At 49.8% G+C, this 25,420-nt stretch overlaps 1 protein-coding gene across 1 annotated transcript in view; it reads left to right on the forward strand.

Annotated features, from left to right (window-relative positions):
- The first annotated feature begins 16,571 nt into the window (after positions 1-16,571).
- Clstn3 (calsyntenin 3) overlaps positions 16,572-25,420 on the forward strand; it is a 33,179-nt gene continuing 24,330 nt past the window's right edge. Inside the window, exons 1-8 of the mRNA XM_032905713.1 lie at positions 16,572-16,906; positions 19,184-19,306; positions 19,675-19,870; positions 21,393-21,601; positions 22,077-22,226; positions 22,454-22,639; positions 23,042-23,323; positions 24,080-24,192. Of these exons, the coding sequence (XP_032761604.1) occupies positions 16,843-16,906; positions 19,184-19,306; positions 19,675-19,870; positions 21,393-21,601; positions 22,077-22,226; positions 22,454-22,639; positions 23,042-23,323; positions 24,080-24,192 (1,323 nt within the window). The 5' untranslated portion in view covers positions 16,572-16,842. The remainder of the gene's footprint in view (positions 16,907-19,183; positions 19,307-19,674; positions 19,871-21,392; positions 21,602-22,076; positions 22,227-22,453; positions 22,640-23,041; positions 23,324-24,079; positions 24,193-25,420) is intronic.

The raw sequence follows: 25,420 nt of genomic DNA on the forward strand, positions 1-25,420 counted from the left end.
CGCCTAACACCAACAGGGGACCAGGAGGGGGAAGGGAGGGAAAGACACAAAGTTAAAAGGATGATACACAGTCAAAGAGGACTTCTGAACCCCGGCCTTGTTTAGTCTGAGGGACTTGTTTCTGACAGAGAGAACATGTCATGCATGACTCTTCTTGCTCTGTGGGTAACGCCTGGCACAAATGAACTTTAGGAAGGTATGAAGGTTGGGTTTACAGGAAGGGCAGAGCAGGCATGGAGGCAGGGTGGCTTGGTCTGTAGAGTGGACCAGAAAGATGGTAGGGGAATTTGAGGACTCAATGGTTTTTACCCTTATGCCTTTTACTCTGTCCAGGCCCCCGGTCCTTAGGAAAGTGTCTTCACATCCAGGGTGGGTCTTCCCTCTTCATCACACCCGGAGGCACATCTCCATGAGAGTCACCTAAGAGACGAAGCTCTGGGCACTGGGACATCTGTAAGGGGTTTCCTTAGTCCAGTGTCTAAGACTGTCCACAAGGTGCAGCCCTCTTCAACCCAAGACAAGGTCCTCACTAGAACCTGAGATTAGATTGAGACCCTGACCAGGGACCTCACGTCCATGGAGGAACTAGGAAAGGTGAGCTTCTGTTAAGTCTGATACTTTGTCATAACAGTTCAATGGGGTGGATGCATGGTTCACCTACTGGGCTGTTTTCCTCTGAACCGTTCAGCTTGTTCCATAGATTTTTAATTTTGGCCATCTATCCAGTTTTGTAAACTACATACAACATGAAGTTTTGGGTAAAAGAAACTCCTACAAGGAATTTTCTTGGATATATTAATCAATGTGGAAAGATCCATCTCATTGATTGACTGATTGATTGATTGATTGATTGATTGACGGGTCTCACTGCTAATCCCCAGCTTTCCTACAACTCACTGTGTAGACCAGGTTGGCCTCGAACTCACAGAGATCCATCTGCCTTTGCTTCTGAGTGCTGGGATTAAATGCGTGTGTTGCCCATCTTGGCTGTGGGCAGGACCGTTCCCTGGGTATGGGTTCTGGGCTGTAGAACAAGGAGGCCAGCTTGTGAAGAACTTCATTCTTCTGCTTCCTGACTGCAGATAGGATGTGAATAGCTGCTTCCAGCCCCTGCTGCCTGGACCTCCCTGCTTTGATGGGCTGCAGCCTTCAACCGTGAGTCAGGATAACTCCTTAGGTTGCTTCTGTTGGGAGGTTTGTCACAGCTGCAGGGAGACGCTCTCCCACGTAACTCTAAATCTAGTAAGGGTCACAAGGAAGGTGAATTGTCACAGCCACTGGACTACCCTGACTTGCTGGGGACTGACAGGTCTCCCGGGACAGAATCCTTCCAAAGGGCTCAGGCTCAGGAAATCTGGGAGGGGTCATCTCAGTCTAACACACCCCCTGATGTGTTGGATAGCAGTCCTGTGTAACAACCCTAGTGTGTTTCCCTCATCCAAATGCCAGCCACTAAAGAGCACAAAGTGCTCTTGACCTGAGCTCACGTAGATTCTTGGCAAAGAGGAAGCCTGCCAGGGGGCGTTCAGGCCTGTGGAGTATAAAATTGTGAATACACTCTGTTCTCAAATGTAGGCAACACTCATGAGACAAACTAAAGTAGTTGTGTCATGGCAGGGTTTGTACATGAAGGAAGCCTTTAAAGCGAAATTTCCGTAATGCTGACTCACTAAGTAAAGTAAGTTTAAAGCTATATTTAAGTATATATATATAAATATTTAAAATCATAACTGTAGACAAGGTGTGGGGACAAATGTCTGTGATTTTTAGAACATGGGAGGCCATAGCAGCAGGATTGTGAGTTTGAGGCTAGCCTGGGTTACACAGGGAGACTCCAGCTCAAAAAGCCAAACCAAACAAAACAAGAAAACGGGTGGGAAGACGGTTAAGCAAGTAAAAGCACTAGTACATGGGCCACATACAAGCCCCAATGACACAAGTTCATCTCCCAGAGCCCATGTGACACGTATCTGTAATCACAGTGTCTCCACAGCGAGAGGACAGATGGAACTCATGGGCAGGCTAGCCTGGAGCACGCACACAGCAGTAAAAGCAACAAGGGGGCCCTGCTTCGACCAGGTGGAGGGTGAGGACCCACTATGGGTTCACCCTGGTTCACGTATGTGTGTGTGTGCACCCCACCCCCCAAATATATGAATATATTTAAAATTCCACAGGAGAAAGACAGAACGCCATACGTCATTGTGACTGGATAATGGTCCCGTCTAATTGAGGTGAGGAGGAAGTCAGGAATTTCTTTTTTCCCTCATTTGGTAGCCCAGGCTAGCTCCAAAGTTACCCAGGTGCTGAGACTACTAATGAGGGGCTTTAAAAAATTAAGAAATTATTGTATATGCATGAATGTTTTGTCTGTATGTGTGTGTGTACAACATGTATGTACGCATCTGATACTTAGGGTGGTTAAAAGAGGGTGTCAGATACCATGGAGCTGGAGTTATGGACCACCGGGTAGGCTCTCTGCAAAAGCAGCAATGCCCTTAACTGGCGAGTCAGATCTCTCACCGGTTAGGGAACTTTTCCACCTTAGATATAATCTTGGGGAACCGAGTGTGTCAGGACAGTGGGCTCCAGAGACCAGGGATATGTCTGACAAAAACTGATATCCCCCTACCTCCGATGCTTCCTCTCACCTTCTAAGTTTGTATCTGGGTCCATTGGCTTTTGTTTCTCATTAACTAAGAAGGGCAAAGGGCAGGGGCAGAATTGGGGATGGAGCGAAAGCAGAGAGGGTGCTGCGTGGGTGTAAGTCCAGGAAGGGCAGAAACACATTCGTTGATTTTACTTTAAAAACCATGTTGGTGCTGCCACCTGCTGTTCCGTGAGGGGATGGCCCAGGAGAAAGGGCCTGGGGTTTCCTGTAGCTTTCATTGGGAGAGGAGTTTCTAGCTCTGTCCAGTTCAAAGGGCCAAAAGAGTGACTGGGTGCAGAGGCCTAGGGCAGTGTCCACTCTATCCCTACCTTTGATTTATTTATTTATTTTTTTGGCAACGTGTGTGTGCATGTGTGTGCATGTGTGTATGTGTGTGTGTGTGTGTATGTGTGTGTGTGTGTACACGCGCACATGCGTACGCCTGAGACTCATGCCACATAGCATGTGTGGAAGTCGGAAAACAACTTGAGGCGGTAGCTTCTTTCTTTCTACCATGCGGGTTCTGATATCACACGCAAACCATCAGGCATGGAGGCGAAAGCCCTTACTCGGCTGAGCCGTCTAACCAGCTCAGTCTGGCTTTACTTCCCAAGCCTAACTCCGGGGCCAAGACCCTCTGGGGCTTCTGGGTCCAGGACTAGGGTTGAAGTGAGATCCAGGATAGCATCAGGGACTGAGGTGGCTGGAGTCAATCTGTGAGCCTGGGCTTTGTTCTGAACGGGCATCAGGGGTGTGAGCAGGCCAGGGCATGGGAGACAGGGTGGCTCTGAGGACTTGTTCCGCATGCTGTCTCCAATTATTGGCTTAGGTCTTGGGCACTCAGAGCTGGGTCCAAATCAACCCCCTAATTCAACCATGAGTCTTAGTGCTGGAGCCCACCCTCTGCCATTATCCGCCTAAAAGCTAATCGCACCCTGAAACCTTCTCAGTACACGGGCCCTCTGAGCGGCTTGTCTGTCTGTCCTGAGTGGTTCTTCCTCAGTAACTGTGTTCTCGTTTTCTTTCTCCAGTTTCTTTCTGCTCTGTTTGGCTGCGCTCACGTGCGACACTCTCACTAATAATCTTATATTGTTTTTCTCACGACCCCTCACCCCACCCCATTGCCATGTCCTTCAGCCACAAGAGGTTAAAAAAACAAAACAAAACAAAACAAAAAAAACCCCAAAAAACAAAAAAACCGCAGCCCGCTACTGCTCTAAAGGCAGCGGCTCCAGGCCACATTCAACAGGCTCAGGCCAAGGCACCACGACTCAGAGCTCTGGGACTGCCTCTAATGTGTGTTATACCTCCGTGCTACTGCTGTCCTCTTCCGTGCTACTGCTGTCCACCTCCGTAGAACACAGAGCAATGAAGCTCGCACTTAAGAGCTGTTGTGAGGATTAAATGAGTTAATAACCTAAATTATTTAGGAGGACGCCTGGTCCTTGGTGAACAATAAACTTCATTACTAGTTTATGAAGATAAGAGAGAAAAATGGCTAGCTCAGTGGTTCCCAAACCAGGAGCAGTACTGCACCATAGGGATATTTGAAGTTAAAGATAAAAAAAAAAAAAAAAAAGGGAGGCAGCGGATACTACTGCCACCTAGTGGTAGAGACTAGCGATGCACTCTACATTTGTGTCTGGTAATAGTTCAGAAATCAGGGGTATTGGGTAGTCAATTCCTTTTATTTTATATATAACCTTAGTAAATGACGGAAACTTGCTCCTCAGTTTCCTTAACTGTAAAATGGAGACAAGGAAAGGCATTTAGTCTCTCTCTCTCTCTCTCTCTCTCTCTCTCTCACACACACACACACACACACACACACACACACACACACATACACACACACCCCGTCTGAGTCTGACATACTTGGGATGGCCCAAGTTCATTATGCAGCAAAGAATGATCTCGACTTGTGGCTCCCCTCCCCCCACCTCTCAAATGTGCACCACTGGGCCTAGCTGTGACAGGGCTCTTTATAACAGATTTCTTTTTATTTATGTGTGTGTGGTGGCGGTGGTGGGGGACAGCACAGGATCTCCTGGAGCTGCAGTCACAGGCAGTTATAAATAACTGGACATGGGTGGTGCTGAGAATTGAACTCTGGTCCCCTGGAAGACAACAGGGGCAGCGGGAGCTCTTAACCACTGAGCCACCTATCTAACCCCTGTGACATGGTTCTTTTTTTTTTTTTAAAGATTTATTTATTTATTTATTTATAAGTACACTGTAGCTGTCTTCAGATACACCAGAAGAGGGCATCGGATCTCTTTACAGATGGTTGTGAGCCACCATGTGGTTGCTGGGAATTGAACTCATGACCTCTGGAAGAGCAGTCGGGTGCTCTTAACCGCTGAGCCATCTCTCCAGCCCTGTGACATGGTTCTTAAGGAGTAAATACCTGGTGAGTAGCATTCATGGCCAGGCACCGTTATTATTACTTCTCTTCTTAGGCTTATTCCTTTGGGAGGCCTGACTCAAGGCGGCTTTAGTTCCCCTGTGTTTATTGGACGCTTGAGTATCTAAATGCATGATATCCACTTGTCCACTTGTCTGTCTTTCCCACACGTCTGGGAGGTCCTTGAGGGAAGGACTTCATCCTATAGGTTTTGGCATCCTCAGGACTAGTGCAGGCCCTGGCCTGTCAGCTCTGACTTCTGCCTTTGGGGTGGGTGTGGACCAGAGCAGAGAAGTGGGTACCGAGCATTGACCTTGTTGTTGAGGGAGGAAGAGAAGGTGGTGTGTGGGCAGGTCCAAGGTCTGAGGGTGGCAGTGGAGGTTAGTGATGCTGGTGTAATTATGCTCCGTCTGTGACTCTATAGTACGAGTTCTAACCAGCAGTCCATGCCTACCCAGCGCTGTGTACCATTATAGTTTGGGTCTAGATGTTCCCTGTAGGTTCATGTGTTTGAAAACATGGTCCTCCACGATGATACAGTCTGGGGAAACTGGGAAACCTTTGGAATGTGTGGTGTAGATTAGCTAGCGGAAGGGGGGCTGGTACGGCTTAAAGATTATATCTGCTTTTCCATCTCCCAAGAAGTGAACAAGCCATGCCCCAAGCTCCCACTGCCACGGACTAAACCATTCTAGTTCCTACGCCTTCCTTACCATTAACGGACTGATGTCCCTTGAACCACAAGCCAAAAGAAATTCTCCCTAACCTGTCAGATATTATGTCCTACTGACCAGACACCACCACTTCCTTGACGGGAACCCTTTGTTGGAAGGGGGAGCCCTGTGAGTGGATGAGTTGACAGAAAAAGGTTCCTGCCTGTTGCCAGTTGCCAGGTTGGGACACTACTGCCCGCCGTGCTGAGTGCTGTGAAGTCAAGCACCCGTTCGTCTTTCTCCCTCCAGGCATTAAATCTGGCTTCAGAAGCCTTTGTTAGGGCACTACCATTTCTTGTCTGGCTGCTGCACCCTTTGTGGAATACGTCACCAGCTCCAGACCTGCTGCCACCCGGGGTGGCCTCCTTGTCTCTGCCCCACCCTCTGACACCCTGCTGTTCGTTAGGTCCTGTTGATGCCACAGAGCACACATGCAGGAGGGGAACGGGAGCCACCTGAAACACTGGACACTCCTTTTACTGTTTCCTGGTGGGGAGGAGGGGACCTGGGACCCCTAACATCACTGGGGCAGACAGCGCTTGCAGAAGTGGGTAAGGGGGAGGCTACCTTTCTTAAAAGCCTTGAGAGGTTAAAGTCTCCTTGGGCTTATAAAGAGGCTGGTGTTTGGGGTTCCAGTGAGGAAGAGAGGGGGCTGTAGTCGTTTGTGGTTGGACGTGTTTTTCTCATCCCAAGACATCCCCACCCCATTCTTTTGCTAGTTTTGTAACTCCTGAGGCTGGGAAAGAGCCACATGTGATGGGATTCAAACATTGGTTATCTGTTGGGTAATGAATTGTCTCTTCCCTTAGTTTAAAATGAGTATCAAGTATCACTTTACACAGTTGCTGGAGTCAGGAATCAGGAGTGGTTAGAAGGGTGGTCTAGCCTAGGGTCCCGGTTAGAAGGGTGGTCTATCCTAGGGTCCCCAATACGCTCCCACTGCTCGGGCTTTAGGCATTTGAAAGCCTGACTGGGCAGGAGGTCTGTTTCCAAGACGTGGGCCTCTCCACAGGACACTTGGGAGTTGGAATTATGCAAGATTTGAGATAGGGAAAAAAAAAACAGAGTCAGAGGCCAGGGTTCTTTTTCAGCCATATTTGTTACTCTTATCACCGTGGAGATAACCTTCGGAAACAACTTAGCAGAGGAAAACTTCCCTTTGGCTTTTGTTTCAGAGGGATTCAGCCCACCAAGGTGGGGAGAGTGCAGAGAAGTGGTTTAGCCATGGCGGTGGGAGCCGGAGGCAGTGTCTGCTCACACTGCAGCAGTTATGGGGTGGGCAGAGAGAGCAGGCCAGAGGACAGCAGTGGGCACAACCCTCACAAGCTTCCACCCGCCACACGCTGCCTCCTGAAGGCTATTTATAGCAGTGGTTCTCAACCTTCCTAACACCGTGACCTTTTAATACAGTTCCCCATGTTGTGGTGACCCCTGAATCTAAAGTCATTTTCGTTGTTACTTCATAATGGCAATTTTGCTACTGTTGTGAAATATAATGTAAATATCTGTGTTTTCTGATTTTTCCCTGTATTTTTTTCACTGTTTTTTCCCCCCAGGGTCATAGGAGAACCCCTGAAGGGGGTCGGGACCCACAGATTGAGAACCAGTGCACTATGACCTTAGAACAGGTGACACACTGGGAAGCACACCCTGGATGAGAGCTGGTGGGGGGGCCTTCCAGAGTAACAGCCGTGGAAGTGACAGTTCCACTTCTATTTTCTCTGTCCCTCAGGAGATGGCCTGTGGAGGGAACTTCAGAGACAACATTTCAGGAATCATTTCTGAAGGGACTCTCCACCTCCCGCTCTTTAGTAGCTGGATAGGTCAGATTGACAGGACCCATAGGAGATCAAAATCAGGAGGAGGTGGGGGCTTAGAAACGACGACGGCAAAGATTTAAAAGGCACAAGGAGCTGATGAAGAGGCATGAGGCAGAGCACCTTAGAGAAAGTTCAGGCAGGATGCCCTTCTGGCCTCTTGGAGGCCAGCCAGAGTGTGTCTCAAGAGTTTTCCATGAAAAGATTGCTAAAGGCACACATTCTAAACCGACACGGCCCACACCCTAACAGCCGTGTGAAGACCTTCCTCTTGCAGAGAAGATTTTCATTAAAGGCTCCTTAACCCACTGCCTGTGTGGATGGATTGTCAACCGGAGGGCGTTCTATTATACCCTGCACCATTCCTTCCTCCCAAAGATGAGACCACGGGTGAAGCTGTGTTTGGGGGTCAGCCATTGAGCTGTGTATCTCTCTGTTGCCCCCCTCCCCATTATGACCCTGGTAAATTCACCTGCGGACAGTCCACCCCGTCTCATCTGTGCTGTTCAGAAGTACGGTGGCCACCACGGAATGAACGGGGAGCAACTTCACAGAGAGGGGCGCTGGCATCCAGCTGCCATGTGTTCTCATGGCTCGGGAGACCCGGAGGATATGTTCTTATTACACGGAAGATGACGATGGTTTCCTTGCTGCTGTGTCAAGGGGATGGAGCAAGCATTTTCCTAAAATAACCAGGAAAAGAGAGGGGAACCCAACTGGGGCGGGTACAGGGATGGAAGGCACGAGAGTGGATCAGCTGTGAGTAGCAGAACAGAAGAAGACAAGCTCGAAGGGTGAAGGGACTTACCCAGGATCATCCCGTGTGATCTCAACAGTGACTTGTCCAGTTTTAGCTTTGCCGTGGGCCACTTGCCTAGGCCAATGCAGAAGCAATGTAGTTACTGTAATGAACACAAAGTGGGCAGAGGGGAAGAGGTTGGCTAACAGGGAGGCTTTAGGACACTCTAACACAGAGACATGTCCACACACACACCACAAACAGAAGAGCCATGTCCTAGCAAAGCTCCAGAGTCTGGTACAGGGGAGAACGGACAGACAGACAGACAGACAGACGCAGACAGATGGGAAGCTTCAGCAGGGTGAACTGGACTCTCAGATAGGTAAGCCTCTCATTATCAGAGAAGCTCAGTGTGTGATTTTACACCGTCAGATAGGGAGGTGAGGTTGTTGCAGAGGGATGTACAGAGGGGACAGGGGTTATGGTATGCAGCCTAATCAAGGATGCAGGTTTAGCTGATCTCCACAGGAGTGGGCTCTGTAGGACGCAGTTCTCAACCTGTGAGTCGCCACCCCTTTGGGGGTTGAGTGACCCTTTCACAAGGATTGCATATCATATAGCTACACGTTAGATATTTATATTACAATTCATAACAGTAGCAAAATTACAGTCATGAGGTGACATCAAAAATAATTTTATGGTTGAGGAACTGTATTAAAGGGTTGCAGCATTAGGAAGGTTGAGAACCACTGCCGTAGGGGCTCCATTTTCAGGCCAAAACCATCTGGGAGGAGAAAACTACGGTGGGCATTTTCTGCACACACTGTCACCATTTGCAATAGGACCAGGAGGAAGGCTTTGCCATTTCCCATGGGTCCCAGGCATTGGAGCCCTTGATATGGCCATGCCCTTGTCAACCACACACATCCACTCGGGCTTACACACAGCCAGGCCTTTCTCCACTCTCCATGCAGACAACAGGCATGACAGAACAAATCATGCAGCCTGTGTGGATTTTTGTGGAGGAAAAGTGTTCCGGGCCCATTTGTGTGGACACTCTGCTTGAAATTACAGGAAGGCAACCAATGCTCAGACCAAGAAGCTTCTAACTCAGGCTTGGACAGAAGGAGAGCTAGAAGCTGTCTAGTGTGGAAAGACCATCCTGAGGAGTCTGTAGATGTGGAGGGAACCCTCAGCGAAGAGGAAAACAGGAGAACTCCAGGGCAAGGGGATGTTACTGGCTCTGTACCTCAGCACAAGAGGCAGGGAACCGGGAGCACAGGGGGACATTGGCTCAGTTAATGCCGGGGGATTGCAGAAGCCCAAGGCCCAGTGGTGGTCTTGGCTGCAGGCGTGAACATGTTCTGGGCATATTGTGCAGTATGGTCTGAAGGCTGATGAGTCTGGCCAAAACAGGACCCTCCTTCCCCTTAGTTGTCAGAAAGGCAAGAGTGAATGGTAACCACATTCGGAAGTATGCACGCCCCAGCCACTCCATGCTGGCAGTGTCTTTCTTGGGCACGAGGGGAGTGGATTACACTGGGGATTATGGTCTTGGGGTTCAGGCTGGGGAGCTGTACTTCCCCTTCATCTAGTTCATCCTAGATAAGTTTCCTTTCTGGACAGCTCAGGTAGGGAGCTCTGCTGACTAACTCCCCTTCTCTGGAGATCAGTCATTTACACTTTGGCATGAATACTTCCTTAGTGACATCTCATCTGTATTGGCGTTTGATGCTCTGTCCGTATCTGTACAATACAGTGCTCTTCGTCCATTTAGGAGATCTCTACTTATTACAAACTCAAATAGCAACAGCCAGTGTTTCCCTGTGTACATTCTGTTCCCAGTGCACGGATGAATGACAGTGCTAGACAGTTCATAGAACTCTAGAAGAAGGAGTATTCTTGGTATTTCCTTTGATGACTGGTGCACACAATTATCTGCCGTAAGCCCCCTCGTTCTGACTATAGAAAGTTAGCCCATTTTGTCCCCTTGGAATCTAAGTAGTTCCTGGTGAGGGAGACAGTACTTGTTGAGAAGCACAGATGCTCACATAGCTGGTCTTGGCCAGCCCTGGGAGCTGAGACCCCAGGGTGAGGAGGACAAGGGGCTTCCCATTTTGACTTTTGGTCTCAGGGCTTGGGGAGCAAAGGCTTAACTTGTCAGTGTAGCCACTTCATAGATTATGGAAATAAGCATTCAGAATTCCTGGTCATGTTTCTGGGATCTAAGTCTTCAGTGACCAAAGCCAATGCTGCAGGAAGTTTCCCATTAGGGGCGGGACTTACCCTATCTGTGACCCTTGACCTTTTTCTTGCCTTTTCTTTACTCAAATGTTGGTCCCCTTGACAACCATCTCTTCCTTGTAAGGATGAATGGAGGTCGATTTAAGTGAGGGACACAGTCTTGTGAGGCTGTTAATGTGAGCTTGTGTGCTTGTGAAGGGGCAGTGTGTGTATGCGTGGTCTTTGTCACCTAGGTGTTTGAAATAGAGTTGGACTGGGCAGCAGTTGTCGAGTAGCGCTCTCTGCTGGCCACAATGGGAACAGCACTCTCTGTCTTCCTAAAGTCTGGGTGGCTTGAGGCTCCGGAACTCCTTGGAGTTGCTTCTGGAGCGGTTCAGTCCCGGTCAGAGTGTTTGTTTGTGTTGCTTTGGGTGATCTCGAGGATTCTTGCTGGGGTAGAGGGTGGGGAACTTGTGGTGTGGGTGGTGTGGACCTGAGTTCTTTTTTTTTTTAATCTTTTTTTTTTTAATTGAATATGAGTACACTGTAGCTGACTTCAGACACACCGGAAGAGGGCATCAGATCTCATTACAGATGGTTGTGAGCCACCATGTGGTTGCTGGGATTTGAACTCAGGACTTCTGGAAGAGCAATCAGTGCTCTTAACTGCTGAGCCATCTCTCTAGCCCTGGACCTGAGTTCTTAAGGACCAGGTTTAACACTTTAACTTCTCTGACACCCACCACAGAGCCTTCCAGCTCCTTGGGCAATGGCTGGCTATACAGGGGACATCTTCCTGTGCTTTGAGGAGGGACATGGCAGGATCCAGCAGTCCATGGAGGCTTTTCTGAGAGGGGGATTCTCCACTTCTCACTGTGCGGGTGACATTTAGAAAGGCTGGGGGAGAGGATAAAGTATCCAGTCAACTCAGTTCTTTTCCAGACTCATTCTGGGATCAAGGTCAAGCCTAGTTCTTGGGCAGTTACTGTCTTTTATGGGTGGAGGCCCAAGCTATTGCAGGAGGAGAAAGCAGGAGCATTCGCTCGGTAACAACAGGGGCTTCTATCCACTCCTTTTGCAGGGACCGGATCTCACTGGATAGCCCTGACTATCTAGTCTTCCTCCTCTTACAGGCTCCCCCAAAGCTGACATTTTGGATATTGTCACACAGCACTCTGCTCTGAGCCAAGCAGCCCCCTCTTCATAAGATCAGTTGTGTCTGTTCGAACTAGATTGCCACAGCCGGGCTTGTTGACTGTGGACGTTCCTTCATAGAAGGGGGAGTGGAGAGACTCATCGGACCCTCACCTGAGTATCCAAACACTCCTTCCAAGCATGCAATTTTACCTCAATTGCCCACGGCCTTGGAGGTCTCAGGGAGCGGCTGGGTATAGAGACTGAGAGGGAGGAGTGGGAGAAAGCCCATCTATGCAGCTCTGAGAAAGCCATCGTTCATGCTGGAGGTAGCCTTTCCAGTGTGGATGGATGGCAAGTCCCTCTGAGGGACTTTGGTGGACAATACTTTGATCTGTTGTGACTTTAGAAGGAAGAGGGTGGAAGCTGCCTATTCTCCTGCCTACCCTCAGGGAGAAAGTTCTTACAACAGGTGTATGTGTAACTGCCATACCGGGCACCCAGGGACTGACTGCCACTCCTCCGCCCTTCCCACCTCACTTTGTGTTGCTCCTACGCGGAGCCTTTTTCTGTCTGACACTCGACCCACAGACTGCTACTCTGAAGGAACTAAGTTCTCTAGAGGGAGAGGCTGAGGCTCCACACCTCCAGCCGCTTTCCAGGGCAGTGAACTCGAAGCTTCAGTGTAGTCAGCTGTTCCTCTTGTCCTGTACTCTCAGCCTCGCTGGCCTGTAAGCAGAGGGTCTCTACAGTCATCCCTGCTAGTCCTTCCATACCCAAATGTGATGGTTTGTATATCCCTCCCTCCCTCCCTCCCTCCCTCCCTCCCTTTCTTTTTTGTTTCTTTGTTTCTTTCTAAGAGTTTGCACTTAGGGCATTGTGCAAATGCTCTACCACTGAACCGTAACCCCATTTCTTTCCCTTCTTCAAAATGTGAGGAGATGCATGTCTGAGCAGGTACCTGTATAGTTGCTGTTCACCTCTTTTGAAACAGGGTCTGCCATTGGCTTGAGCTCACCAATTATAACAAACAGGCTGGTTGGCTGATGATCCTTAAGAATTCCCCGTCTCACCTTCTCTGGAGCTGGGATTGCAAGCACGTGCCACCCTCAGGGGATTTTTATGTGGGTTCTGGGAACCAAATCAGGACCTGCGCTAACAAAGTAAGTGCTTTACTGACTGAGACATTCTCCGAGCCTGCAGCTCTCTTGTTATTGTGAAACTGCCTAAGTTGTTCAGACTGACCCTGGATTCTGTCGTCTAGTCCAGCCTTGAACTTGCAATCTTCCTGCCTCAGCCTATGGATACTACAGGCCTGTGTTACTAGGCATGGCTCAAAATTGAGAATTTCAAGGAGGGAAAGAGGAGGCCCAGAAGTCAGAATGAGAGGCTGCAGAGAGACAGTGAGGGGCTGGTACGCCCTCTTAAGTGGCCTTTGTCTGGAGTGTAATGAACCATTGCTGTGTGATTTAAGCTAGGGCAGTGGCATGGGCATTCTTACTTTTTTGATGGACCTTGTGGCTACAGGTAAGGTTGTGCAGCCTGAGTTAGATGAGGATTAAGACTGGGGACCAATTTGGGTAAGACCTTATTTAGGAAGAAACAGCCCGACAGACACTTGGGATGTCATAAAGTAGAAATAAGTCATAAACGCCAGCCACATATGCAAACTGTTCTAGAAGACCTCCAGAAGACTAAAGAAACATGTAAACTTAATTTTAGGGATATAATTTTGTTTAATATAAACTATTCAAAATATTGTAATCTCAGCATGTGATCAATAAGAAAACCAGACACATTTCTGATGCTATTTCACAATGCAGGATGTATTTAAAACTTAGCACATTTCCACTGGGACTAATTACATGCCAAATAGCTACTATTTTGGCTAGTGCAGAAAGTTATTCTGGATGGTGTGTGTGTGTGTGTGTCTGTGTGTGTGTGTGTGTGTATATGTCTGTGTGTGTGTGTATGTATGTGTCTGTCTGTGTGTATGTCTGTGTGTATGTATGTGTATGTGTGTATGTGTCTGTGTCTGTGTGTGTATGTCTGTGTGTGTGTCTGTGTATGTGTATATGTGTGTGTGTCTGTGTGTGTATGTGTGTATGTGTGTGTGTGTCTGTGTATGTGTATGTGTGTGTGTGTCTGTGTATATGTGTGTGTGTGTATGTGTGTGTGTGTATGTGTGTGTGTGTATGTGTGTGTGTGTGCATGTGTATGTGTGTATGTGTGTGTGTGTCTGTGTGTGTGTGTATGTGTGTGTGTGGTGTGTGCAGGGTGTGTATGTGTGGGTGTGGCAGGGCATGAGTAAGGACACAGGGACATCAATGTGGCTGGCACGGCGCATAGTCTGGCTGGTGATTGTCACCCACAGACCCAGTAAATACAGAAGTGAAGGAAATACAGAAGTGAAGGTCTTTGGGTCCCAGGAAATAATGAATTCATGTTTGACCTTGAGCACACAAATAGAAATGTCTTATAGACACTTGAGAGCACCGCTCTGGGTCTCGGGCAGTAGCTGTGGCTGGAGAACAAATGTCAAGGACAGTTTACAGGTGACAAGCATGGAAGCAGTTGACTTTGCTCAGTGTACAGGCGAGAGAAAGAAAGCCAGGAACAAAATCCTGTCGGGGCCCTGGTGTCAGGGCCAATTGTAGGGACTCTGTCTGCAAAGGAGACCGAGCAGAGCAGCACCATGTAAGAAGCAGGAACAGTGTGGGGAAACGTGGCCGCGGAAACAAAGTGAGAGTGACTCGGACCCGGTGTCGCAGGCTCCAGGATGAACAGATGTTTGCTCATTGGCCTCTACTTTGTGTTCCTGTGACTGATGATGTAAAGGGGCAAGGAGGAGATTGGGGAGATGGCGCAGCAGTTAAATGCATTTCTGCTCTTCCAGAGGACGTGGGTTCAGTCCCCAGCACCTACATGGTAGCTCATAACTATGTGTAACTCCAGTTCCAGGGGACCCGGTGGGTCCATGCACAGATCCGTGCAGGCAAAATATTCATCCACTTAAAAATCTTAAAGAAGATAAAATAAATTAAATAAATCATTCTATTAAAGACATAGAACGAGTAAGGAAGAAGAAGGAAGGAGTTGGGGAGCACAGGAGTTTGATGGTCCCGGAGACTGTGATTTGGGGGCCCCATGTCCTGCTTTGGTGGTCATTGTCTCTGGCTTGGGCTGGAGGAATCACTGTTCTGGGTCATCTGCCCTGTGCCCTGTCAATACAAGGGAAAGTACCTGGCATTTTCATTCATCCACGAACCGTAGATCCTCCTCAAACTCCATTCCCAGGTTCCACAACGCAGTTCCAGAAGGTGCTAAGAGTCTTCATCACTCTCTGGTTCTGCTGGTGGCTGATCTCCCTCTCCCCCCAACCTCCCAGCAACACTACCTTTCTCAGACCACTGATGTCTGTGGAGGCTGAGGCTAGTAAGGGCTCTCCTGGCTGGCTAGCTGGGTGCTTCCTGTCTGCAAGAGCTCTGTCAAGGCTGTGAGAGGGAGGCAGGGGAATGGAAGCTAAGCCGTCAGGTGGGGTGTTGGGTGTCTGAAGCCCTGGATCGAAGAAGAAGCAAAGAGGCGACAGAGATTTACAAAGTCATGCCTCGCTTCAGCTTTTTCTGTGGAATGACCTTGGAGCTGTCAGTCATTCAAAACTTGAACTTTCTGAGCGTTAGTGTTGGCCTTCCTGCCATTTGTGGCAGGTTTGGGAACCCCGAGGGTTGCGCTCCCACTGGAGGCTGCTGTCGCTGGTGTGGCAGTGTGTGAGGAAGCTGTGCGCTCTGGCTTTATTCTTAGACTGAGGGGAAAGGGGGGAGGGGGTATTCAGAGGTGTGAGGCGGGAGGTGAGGATGGAGACAGGAGCCAAGGGCTGGGCTTTCACAGCTCCCTCCCTCACCACTGGCTGAATCTGGTCCTTAAACAGCGTGCTCTTGGTCTTCTGGGGGCATGTCTGGGGAGGCAGAGGAAATGATGCTCAGTGAGGGTTGAGCTTATGACAGGGCAAGGGAGGGCTGAGAATTTTATACTCTTTGATTTGGGACCCAGGGTTTCCCTCTCAGTTCCCAGTCCTAGATACCATCGCCCCTCAGCCCTTACCAGGGAACCTCATAATGGCCTGGGGGATATTGTTATCATTGTATACCCTGTCTGCAGCTGCCCACTTGTCTCCGGAACTGGCCAACGTCCCTGTCTTTGGCTTCACAAGATGTGGGGCAGCTCCATCGCAGTTTAAAGTGGGGTAGTCAGGGACTGTAAGCAGAAAGGAAAAGAGAGCTTCATGGCCCAGATGCAGGTGAACTGCCCTCACAGAAGCGTGTGTGGAAAGGGCTGCAGGGACTCCTTCCTCTTCCTCATCTCAGGGCCCTTGTCATCGTTTTTTATTTTCCTGTTTGTTTGTTTTCTGGCCCTCCTCCGTCTCCCACAGGGCCCGGAGTTGGAACTGAAATGCTAGAATTTCATACTCAAGGTTTTGCCTCCAGGTTTCCAGAAAGCACGCAGCAGCAAAGACTAGCTAACGGAATGGGCTGTGAAAAGAGGTTAATGCATAATTGGGGGTGGGTGACGTGGATACTGCCTCTCTTGGCCACCCTCAAGTCTGTTGACGTCTCTGTCTCACCCCACCTCCTGGCTTTCAGCTAGATCTTCTGATGGCCTTCGTATCTTCTACCCCCTCCATGGCTTTCCTGCTTCCTCTCTAGCCCCCGCAGTTCCTCTGCTCCCCCAAACTGCAGCCAGGGGAAAAAGCCCTAACACATTCTCCCACCCCTGCTCACCAGTCGCATTGGTTCCCTACCCCTCCTTGCAGCACCTGGCGCCCCCAGTCTTCTAATTGGCCAGCAGCCCCATCAATCCTTGCCTGGCTGTGCTGACGTCATCCTGCAGTAGCGGGGATGGGGTGGGAGTGAGAGAGAGCCAGAGAGAGTGAGGACGCTGGGCTGGAGACTGAAGAGAAGCTACTGCAAGTCCCCCATCTCAGCCACCCAGCGGGTCTGCACGCATCTGCTCTATGGACCAGCGGGGTCAGCAGGCTTCTTTCTGATCTTGTCTTGTCCCCCGGCCCTCCCCTCGTAGAGTCTCTGCATCTCTCCCCCGGGGTGGCATTAGCAGGCTTGAGGCTCCCAGGGGAGAGGGACGCCTGGCCTGGCGTGCTTAACACCATGACCCTCCTGCTGGTGTCCCTCTTGCTGGCCTCTCTGCTTCAGATCAGCTCTGGCAACAAAGGTGAGATAGATGGGGATGGGGGCCTCTGAACTGGGGCATCAGGCTGAGCAAAGTGGGGGTGCAGAGGGAAGGAGGTGTTGAGGTTCTCTGGCGCCTGAGACAGGTGTCCTTTCCTTTCTGACCACCCCCTTCCCATCGGTTCCTCAGACCTGTTCTCACTTCCAAGGGCCAGCTCCTCCTCTCTGGTCCATCCCTACATGTGCTTGCCCGGCATTCTGCTCGTATTTGGTCTCTATTCCCACCTGGGGTCTCTCTGCCCCCTCCCCCAACTCCTCCATGCTGGCAGATACCTCCTGTCGCCAAGGGGCTTGTTCCCCGAGGGTGGCATTCCCTCAGGTTCCGTTTCACTGGGTGTTCGTGCGCCCTAAGGGTGGATGGCAGATCCAGCTGACTGTCTTCACTCCTTCCTGGGGAGAAACTGTGTACCGCAGCTCAGCAATTCCGAGCACGTATGTTTTTTTCCGTGCCTCTCTGCATCCATACCCTTCTGCCTGCATCCGCTGGCTTGTGGGTTACCACAGCTGCCCTCTCTGGCAGACAGCAGATAAATTCAGCTGGGTGAGACTGTCAGAGGGAAGGAGAGGGTGGGGCCGGGGGCCAGAGGGTTCAGGTAGGAGAGGGGACGGAGAAAGGCAGAAAAGGTCAGAAAGGGGTGTGGGGGTGCTCCAGGAAGGAGATGAGAAGGGAATCCGAGGAGGGAAGGGTAGATGAGGAGTGGGAATAAGAAGTGCATCAGAAAGGAGAAGGGTAGAGGCAGAAGGAGGAAAGGAGAGAAGTGAGGGAGGAGGGAAACAGGAGAGAACCAGGGAGCAAAGAAGGAATGAAGAATGGATACAGGACAGCAGGCAGACATGAGATGGGGATGGGGGGAGGGTTCATTTGCTAAGGGCAGAAAGACGGGGTTGCAGGGTGCCTGGCTCTGCCCTGGGTATCCTCTGCTCTTCTGTCTGCCGTCTCCTATGTCTGGCTGGAGCTCCTGCCTCAGGATGGTCCTCCTAGCTCTCGAGCCCCTTCTCACTCCCTGTTTGGCCTCCCACACACCATCTTGAGGCTTTCTCTTCGGCCATTAGGAGAGAGGGTTATGGTGGTCATCACCATGAAATGGAGAGGCCTGTAGATACCAGGATGTTGATTGGGCTGTGGTTACAGGAGAGAATAGGAAATCAGAATTTCTCACTCGTCGTGAGATATGGGGGTGAGAGCCCACTGGTGACTCAGTTTCCCTCTGACGATCTATCCTCCCCTCTCTAGGTCTGGCTTTGGGAGCATGGATGGAATTAGGTGGAGCCGGTAGTGGAGGTTGGTTCTAGGGATGAGAGGGAAGAGACAAACGTGCTTCCGCTCTAACCTCTCAAGAGCTTGAAGGAAGTTAGTCCTGGGGAAGAGACCCTACTTGAGAGGAGTCTGGTAGGATAAAGTGTGATGTGGGATAGACAAAATTAGGGTTCAGAGAGGTCTGTGGAGGAGCTGAGGGAGTGTGGGGTGTGGAGGTCTTGAGAGGACCTAGAATGTACTGGTTATGACTGTATTCTCTTGGGCGTGGGGATGGGAAGTGAGAGATTTGCTGTGTTTCTAGGCCAGCTCCATAATCCCTTAGGATGTGAGCTCTGCTGGGTCCAGTCACAGCGCTGATTTCTCTGTTCTATCCCTTCCCTCTGCCCCCTCCTGCTGTCCTATATAACTGTCTTCTTTCCTTTCTCCTTTTCTGGGAGAGTGGCCTGAAGTCTGGGCCCGACCTAGAGAAGTCTAGGGTGAAGGGCTGAAATTCAGCAGGTTGGGGGCTTTGGGGGAGGAGGGTAAACCACTGAGATTTCAGGAAATTGGGCTACTCTTGCCCCCCAGTCTTAACTCTCCCTTCATTCTCCTTGTCCTTTCTTAGGGCCTTATGAGGGCTCATGGTTGTTTCCCGCGTCCCCCATCACCATTTGCTAAGGCAAACAACACAACACAAAACAAAACAAACCCCCCAAAACCAGACAACGACAACAACAAAACCCTTATAGGAGATTCTCTGCCCCTAACCATGATCCCCAGGGAGAGACAGTGGTCCCTTCCCCACAGGAAGGTCGTTGCCGTGAAACCGTCTCCCCAGTTACAGGAGAAAGCTGTGACCTCCTGCAGGAGAGACTCTGGTTCCTTCTGTAGCCCACCCTTCTCCCTCTGGCAAGGTGGCAAGGCACAGAAAGGGTGTTGCTATTGGGTGGAGGGTTAACAAGGACTGCATCCTGGGAGTGGAGGTTCAGCTCACCTTCTCTCTTCTCCCTGGGGTGGGGCCAGCCAACAAGCATAAGCCATGGATTGAGGCCGAGTACCAGGGCATCGTCATGGAGAATGACAACACGGTCCTGTTGAATCCGCCACTCTTTGCCTTGGACAAAGATGCTCCGCTGCGCTATGCAGGTAACCGGCAGGACTGAGGAAGTGGGTGGGAAGGCAGAGGACAGGGAGGGGTGGGAGGTCGGGGTAGTGAGAGCAATGGGCAGGCAGCACGAGCCAGGGAAAAGAAGGGGGGCGGGCCGCACTGGAGAACTTGAGATGTAATGGAGGATGTGAGAGTTGGGCAGCCAGGGATTAACATGATTAGATTTTGCAGACCTTAAACCTGCTGGTTCTGAGCTTGTTGCTCAGGGAAGCCAGAGATCACTGATATTTAAAGTCATCACGAGAAGGGGCTGGAGTGTGGGATGAGGTGTGTAGCTGGGCGTGGCCTAGCCAAGGGATCTGAGGACTGGTCACGTGGAACCTCACTTCTTTTCCCGTCTTGCCAGGTGAGATCTGTGGCTTCCGGCTCCATGGATCTGGGGTACCCTTTGAGGCTGTGATCCTGGACAAGGCAACAGGTGAAGGGCTGATCCGGGCCAAGGAGCCTGTGGACTGTGAGGCCCAGAAGGAGCACACCTTTACCATCCAGGCTTATGACTGTGGCGAGGGGCCCGATGGCGCCAATACCAAGAAGTCTCACAAGTGAGGAAGGCCATCTGTTATGGGACCCTTCTCCCTCCTTCAGTGCTCTCTCAGAGACAGTGCTCTCTCCTTTGCTAGCAAGTTGCTTGTTAGCCACGGATAGACCAACCCAAACCTGGGGATGGGACCCACGACCTCACCTATGCCTGTGAAACACTACCAATGGGCTTTATCTCCAGCCCCAAATTTACTATTGCAAAGTTACTGCTAATCATGAGTAATAAGGCCCATTTTATCCTTTCTCCCGCGTCAACTGATTATTGTTTGTTCTAGCATAAAAAACAGTGCTCTCTTAGTCCCTGACCATACCAGCTGAATGTCACCCCACCCCTGCTATTCGTAGAGTTTAGGGATCTCTGGTCAAGGTCACAAGCAGATAGGAGAGTTCAGCGACATCTCATCAGTGTCACTTCACCTTTTACAACCTTGGACAATGTACCTAGCCTTTCTGAACTTGATTCTCCTGGTCTATGAGGTAAACATGTTGCTTGGTAGGGGAGATGGTTTGTATAAAAAGCACGTCCCTTTGCACAAGGGCATTGTGGTGATGGAGAGACAAGCAAATTCCACACACAGCCAGACCCATTCCAAGTGCCCCCTCTGGTCCATTTTCAGCACACAGCATACACTGGGCTTCTGACACATGGCTTGTGGGGGCCAGGGAGGGGGATTGTTATACCATAGAGGAGGTCCGGGCCTCAGACACCTACATCTGTTACCAGCTATGTTCTTACTTGAGAATGGGAAAATGATCAGTAATAAGGAATCCTGGATCACTGAGAGGCATCTGAGATCAGAAGGGTCTTTGGGACTTAGTTTCCCATTTAGAGAGAAGACCTTTGCCTCTGAGCCTTGGAGCCTGGCTCTTGGCTAGAGGCGTTCCTAGACCTGGCTTTGTTGACCTGGGAGGGGCCATTGCCGACATGCACAATATGGGCAGGTGAACTACTCAGTTCAGACAAAGGACTTCCGGTTAAACACCACTTCCATGATGGCTGGTTTTAATTTGTTTTCAAGGCTGTATCTTTTTCATTTCTTCTGGTAAGATTGGACTTTTGTTAAGTTGGGGACATTTTGAATTTTTAAAAAAACTATGTTTTAGTTTATTGCTTTTTTCCTCACCTTGGCATCCTAATGAGGGTTCCCAGATACACTCAGAACATGTCCTAGAGCAAGCATGTGGACAGACAGAGAGGGCTGTGGAGAGGGATCGGAGGTGTGCTGAACATCTTCCTCCTCCTCTTCTACGTTCTATATAGCCTTCTGGACAGAAACCACCAACATGGCTTCTGATATTCTCTAGGCCTTGTTCCTTCTCCCCTTCGCCATTGACCCTTTCCTTGAGCCCTCTCCCTTGTATGCTTTCATATCTGTTATCTGCAGCCCAGTGCCCTGTGGAGTGGGGATGAGCAGTCTCAAGGGTAGCCTGGCCCCCTCCTGCCCTCAGTCCCAAGCCCGACTCCTGATCACAGATTTCTCACTATCCAAAGCTTCCATGCCTATTCTGCTTCTATGCATGCAGGGCGACTGTGCATGTTCGGGTCAACGATGTGAATGAGTTTGCCCCAGTCTTTGTGGAGCGTCTGTACCGTGCTGCAGTGACTGAGGGGAAGCTGTATGATCGCATCTTACGTGTGGAAGCCATTGATGGTGACTGCTCCCCTCAGTACAGCCAGATCTGCTACTATGAGATCCTTACACCCAACACCCCTTTCCTCATTGACAATGATGGTGAGTCTTCTCTGTCCCTAGCAGCTCAGAACCCTCTGCTCTCCAGATTACTGACCCAGGGCATCATCCTCTCTATTCCTGTCCCTCCCTCAAGACCCTTATTCTCCCTGCCCTCCGCCCCCCAGATACTTCCTTTCCACTTTAGGCTGCTATTGGCTTGCCTAGTATTCCCAAACCTTCCTGGGCTTCCTCTAAGTGCAGTGGTTCTCAACCTGTGGGTTGTGGTCCCTTTGGGGGCTCAGATGACCCTTTCACAGGGGTCATGCATCAGAATCTTGAATATGGGATATTTATATTACATTAGTAGCAAATTACAGTTATGAAGTAGCAACAAAATAATTTTATAGTTTTTTTTTTGTGGTGGGGGGGATCACCACAACATTAAGAACTGTATTAAAGGTTCACAGCGTTAGGAAGGTTGAGAACCACTGCTCTAGTGTACCTGACCTGTCTGTCCTCCCATTTCCCACCTCAGGCAACATTGAGAACACAGAGAAGTTACAGTACAGTGGTGAGAAGCTCTATAAGTTCACAGTGACAGCATATGACTGTGGGAAGAAGCGAGCAGCAGATGATGCTGAGGTGGAAATCCAGGTGAAGCCCACCTGCAAACCCAGCTGGCAAGGTGAGGCAAGTGGGGACCTGCTGCTAAATCATCTGTCACATTATTTTTTTTTATTTTAATTTTTCTGCTGTCCTATCTGATGACCCTGGAAGGTAGACCAGATGCCGGAAGCACATTTCCAGACAAGCTTCTACCCTGGCCACTTTTCTAGGAGCCGCAGACGGTCAGCACACATGGCAGGAAGGACTGCCTTGCCATCTGCCTTTCTCTCTGTCTCACCTGTGCAGGCTGGAACAAAAGGATTGAATATGCCCCAGGAGCGGGGAGCTTGGCTTTGTTCCCTGGCATCCGCCTGGAGACCTGTGATGAGCCACTGTGGAACATTCAGGCCACCATAGAGCTGCAGACCAGCCATGTGGCCAAGGGCTGTGACCGAGACAACTACTCAGAGAGGGCTCTGCGGAAGCTCTGTGGTGCGTGTGTCTCCTTTCCCCTGGGTCCATCCCTTCTCAACCATCCCTCACCTCCTCTGTCCCTTCGTGTGGGTAGTTTTTGTGCTCCAAGGGGTAGGTAGATAAGGCTCTGGTAAAGAAGTATCATTGTTGATCCTGCCACTAGATCATCGCAGAACAACATCTGGGAGCAAGGAAGAGTTGGTGAATGGGTTCAGTTAATGAGAGTCATTTCTAGAAGACAGAGAGAGAGAGAGAGAGAGAGAGAGAGAGAGAGAGAGAGAGAGAGAGAGAGAGAGAGATCCTTCTCTTGTTTTAGAAAGCCTACAAGAGGAGGTGAATCATTTCCTTTCCTATTTCCTTTTTATCTCCTCATCTGCTGCTTCTCAGTTTTGATACTTGTCCCTTTTGGGGCTCCTGCAGGTGCTGCTACTGGGGAGGTGGACCTGTTGCCCATGCCTGGCCCCAATGCCAACTGGACAGCGGGGCTCTCGGTGCACTACAGCCAGGACAGCAGCCTCATCTACTGGTTCAATGGCACACAAGCTGTGCAAGTTCCCCTGGGTGGTCCAGCAGGGCTGGGCTCTGGGCCGCAGGATGGCTTCAGTGACCACTTTACCCTGTCTTTCTGGATGAAGCATAGTGTGACTCCCAGCAAGGGGAAGAAGGAGGAGGAGACCATTGTGTGTAACACCATTCAGAACGGTGAGTCCCAGCCTGAGGTGGGACACTGGCTCCTTGTGCTGTCTTTGCCACTTGGCATTACCCAGTAAGGACTGTTGACAGGTCTTGTCCCCGTTTTTCATTTTAATTTGTAAGTTGGCAGTTTTTCTTTTTAAAAGACAATCTTGCTGTGTAGTCCAGGCTAGCCCAGCAATTTGAACAGTCTTCCCACGATCAGCATTCTGAACGCTAAGATTACAGGAATGCCTCGCTGTACTCCCTCGATGTCTTAACAAAAAAGAGATGGAGTCTTGCCATGTTTCGTAGGTTGACCCTGAGCTCCTGGGCTCACGGGGTGCTAATGCCTCACTTTGCCTAGTTGTTGTGACTGTGGCAGACACCATCATGCCCAGTTCACGGGCTGGTTTCTCCACCCTTGTAATTCTGTGACTTGTTGAGATGATATTTTGAGAGGCTTCTGTGCTGCATGCAGCAGAACCGACTCCCAGATGACATTGTCCTTATTGACAGTTGCTAAGCTAGCCTTCCTGCATTCCTGTCATATCTCTTCACCCACACAAGCCCCACCATTGCCCACAGTGATTGACGGCTTACCCATCCTTTCTCTCCCACCACTATCCCATCCTTCCTACTCTAGGAGCCATTTGTCTCTGTCTCCGTGCGCCCCTAACAATGGCCTGAGCCCCTCCCAATGGCCTGAGAGAATAAGAGTAGGAACCTTGAGCCTTTTCTTGCCTCAGGCCTGTGTTTGACTCCTGTCCCTTCTCTGCCCCTTAGAGGACGGCTACTCTCACTACTCATTGACTGTCCACGGCTGCAGAATCGCCTTTCTCTACTGGCCATTGCTTGAGAGTGCACGCCCGGTCAAGTTCCTCTGGAAGCTGGAGCAGGTGAGATAGGGGTGCTTCTGAGAGGATGGAACTAAGTTCTAGGGGTTTCCAAGCCTCTGGGGTTGTTATTTTGATAGCCCTTTCTCTAACCTCAGTCCCCAATTAGTCTACCCCAGGTTGTCTTGTTCTCAAGGCTTGCTGCTTAGAGAAGCATTTGTGGATTGTAGGGTCATAAGGGCAACTTTACTAAACCTGGCCAGCCTTCTTGGTCCTTGTTTTATTTCATCTTATATATCTTTATTTCATATGTATTACCCATAGAACAGAATGTGTCCTTGATTTTTACTTTGTAACCAGGAAACCAGGTGATGCTGGGGTGAAGTTCATAGCTTAGGGTTCAATATTCATTGGGAAGCCTGACAGTTTTCCATACTGGCTAGTTTTGTTTTTTATTTGTTTGTTTGTTTGTTTTTGTTTTGAGACAAGGTCTCTCTACGTAGCCCTGGTTGTCCTGGAACTCACAGAGATCCACCTGCTTCTGCCTCCCATGTGCTGGGATTAAAGGTGTGCTCAACACCATCCCACTAATGTTTTAAACTTGGTAATTTTCACTTTATAATATTTTATAATTAATATTCTTTGAGACAGGGTCTCTGGTAGCCTAAGCTGATCTTAAATTTGCTATATAACAGAGGATGACCTTGAACTCCTGATCCTTCTGCCTCCATTTCTCAAGTACTGGATCACAGGCGTGTGCCACCATGCCAAGCTAAACTTTAGGAAGGATAAAAAGAATTCTACATCCTGAGGTTGTCATATGGTGAAATTATATAATAGGGCTTTATAGACTTAAAACCACTGTACATATGTTAACTGTCACTCTTTTGTCTATGCTTACGAAAGATATGTAAAGATGGAGAAAGGAATTAAGGTCCTCTCTTAAGCCCACACTTCCAAGTTGTAGTCTGTTTATTGTGTTGGTCTTTACTCTACAGTCCAGGCTGGCCCTGCCCTTGCGGTTTCCCCTCCCTCTACCTCCTGGATGCTGGCACTGTAGGTTCTTGTCATCATGACCAGCACATCCTGTCTGTTTATTCTTCAAGTTGACTACAAAGACCAGTGAGGGCCAACTTGAGTTTCCATCCTCTACCTTTTGTATACATCCTGGTAGAGTGATAAGTGGAGGAAGGTGCCGGAAACAGGACAAGGGGAAGGGCCAGTTTACGAAAGCTTTGCTGTTGGTAGCACATTTTAAGAGAGAAGATTTGCCATTTGCTACTTCTGGGTC

Source organism: Rattus rattus, chromosome 6, assembly GCF_011064425.1.
Source record: "Rattus rattus isolate New Zealand chromosome 6, Rrattus_CSIRO_v1, whole genome shotgun sequence".
Classification (NCBI taxonomy): domain Eukaryota; kingdom Metazoa; phylum Chordata; class Mammalia; order Rodentia; family Muridae; genus Rattus; species Rattus rattus.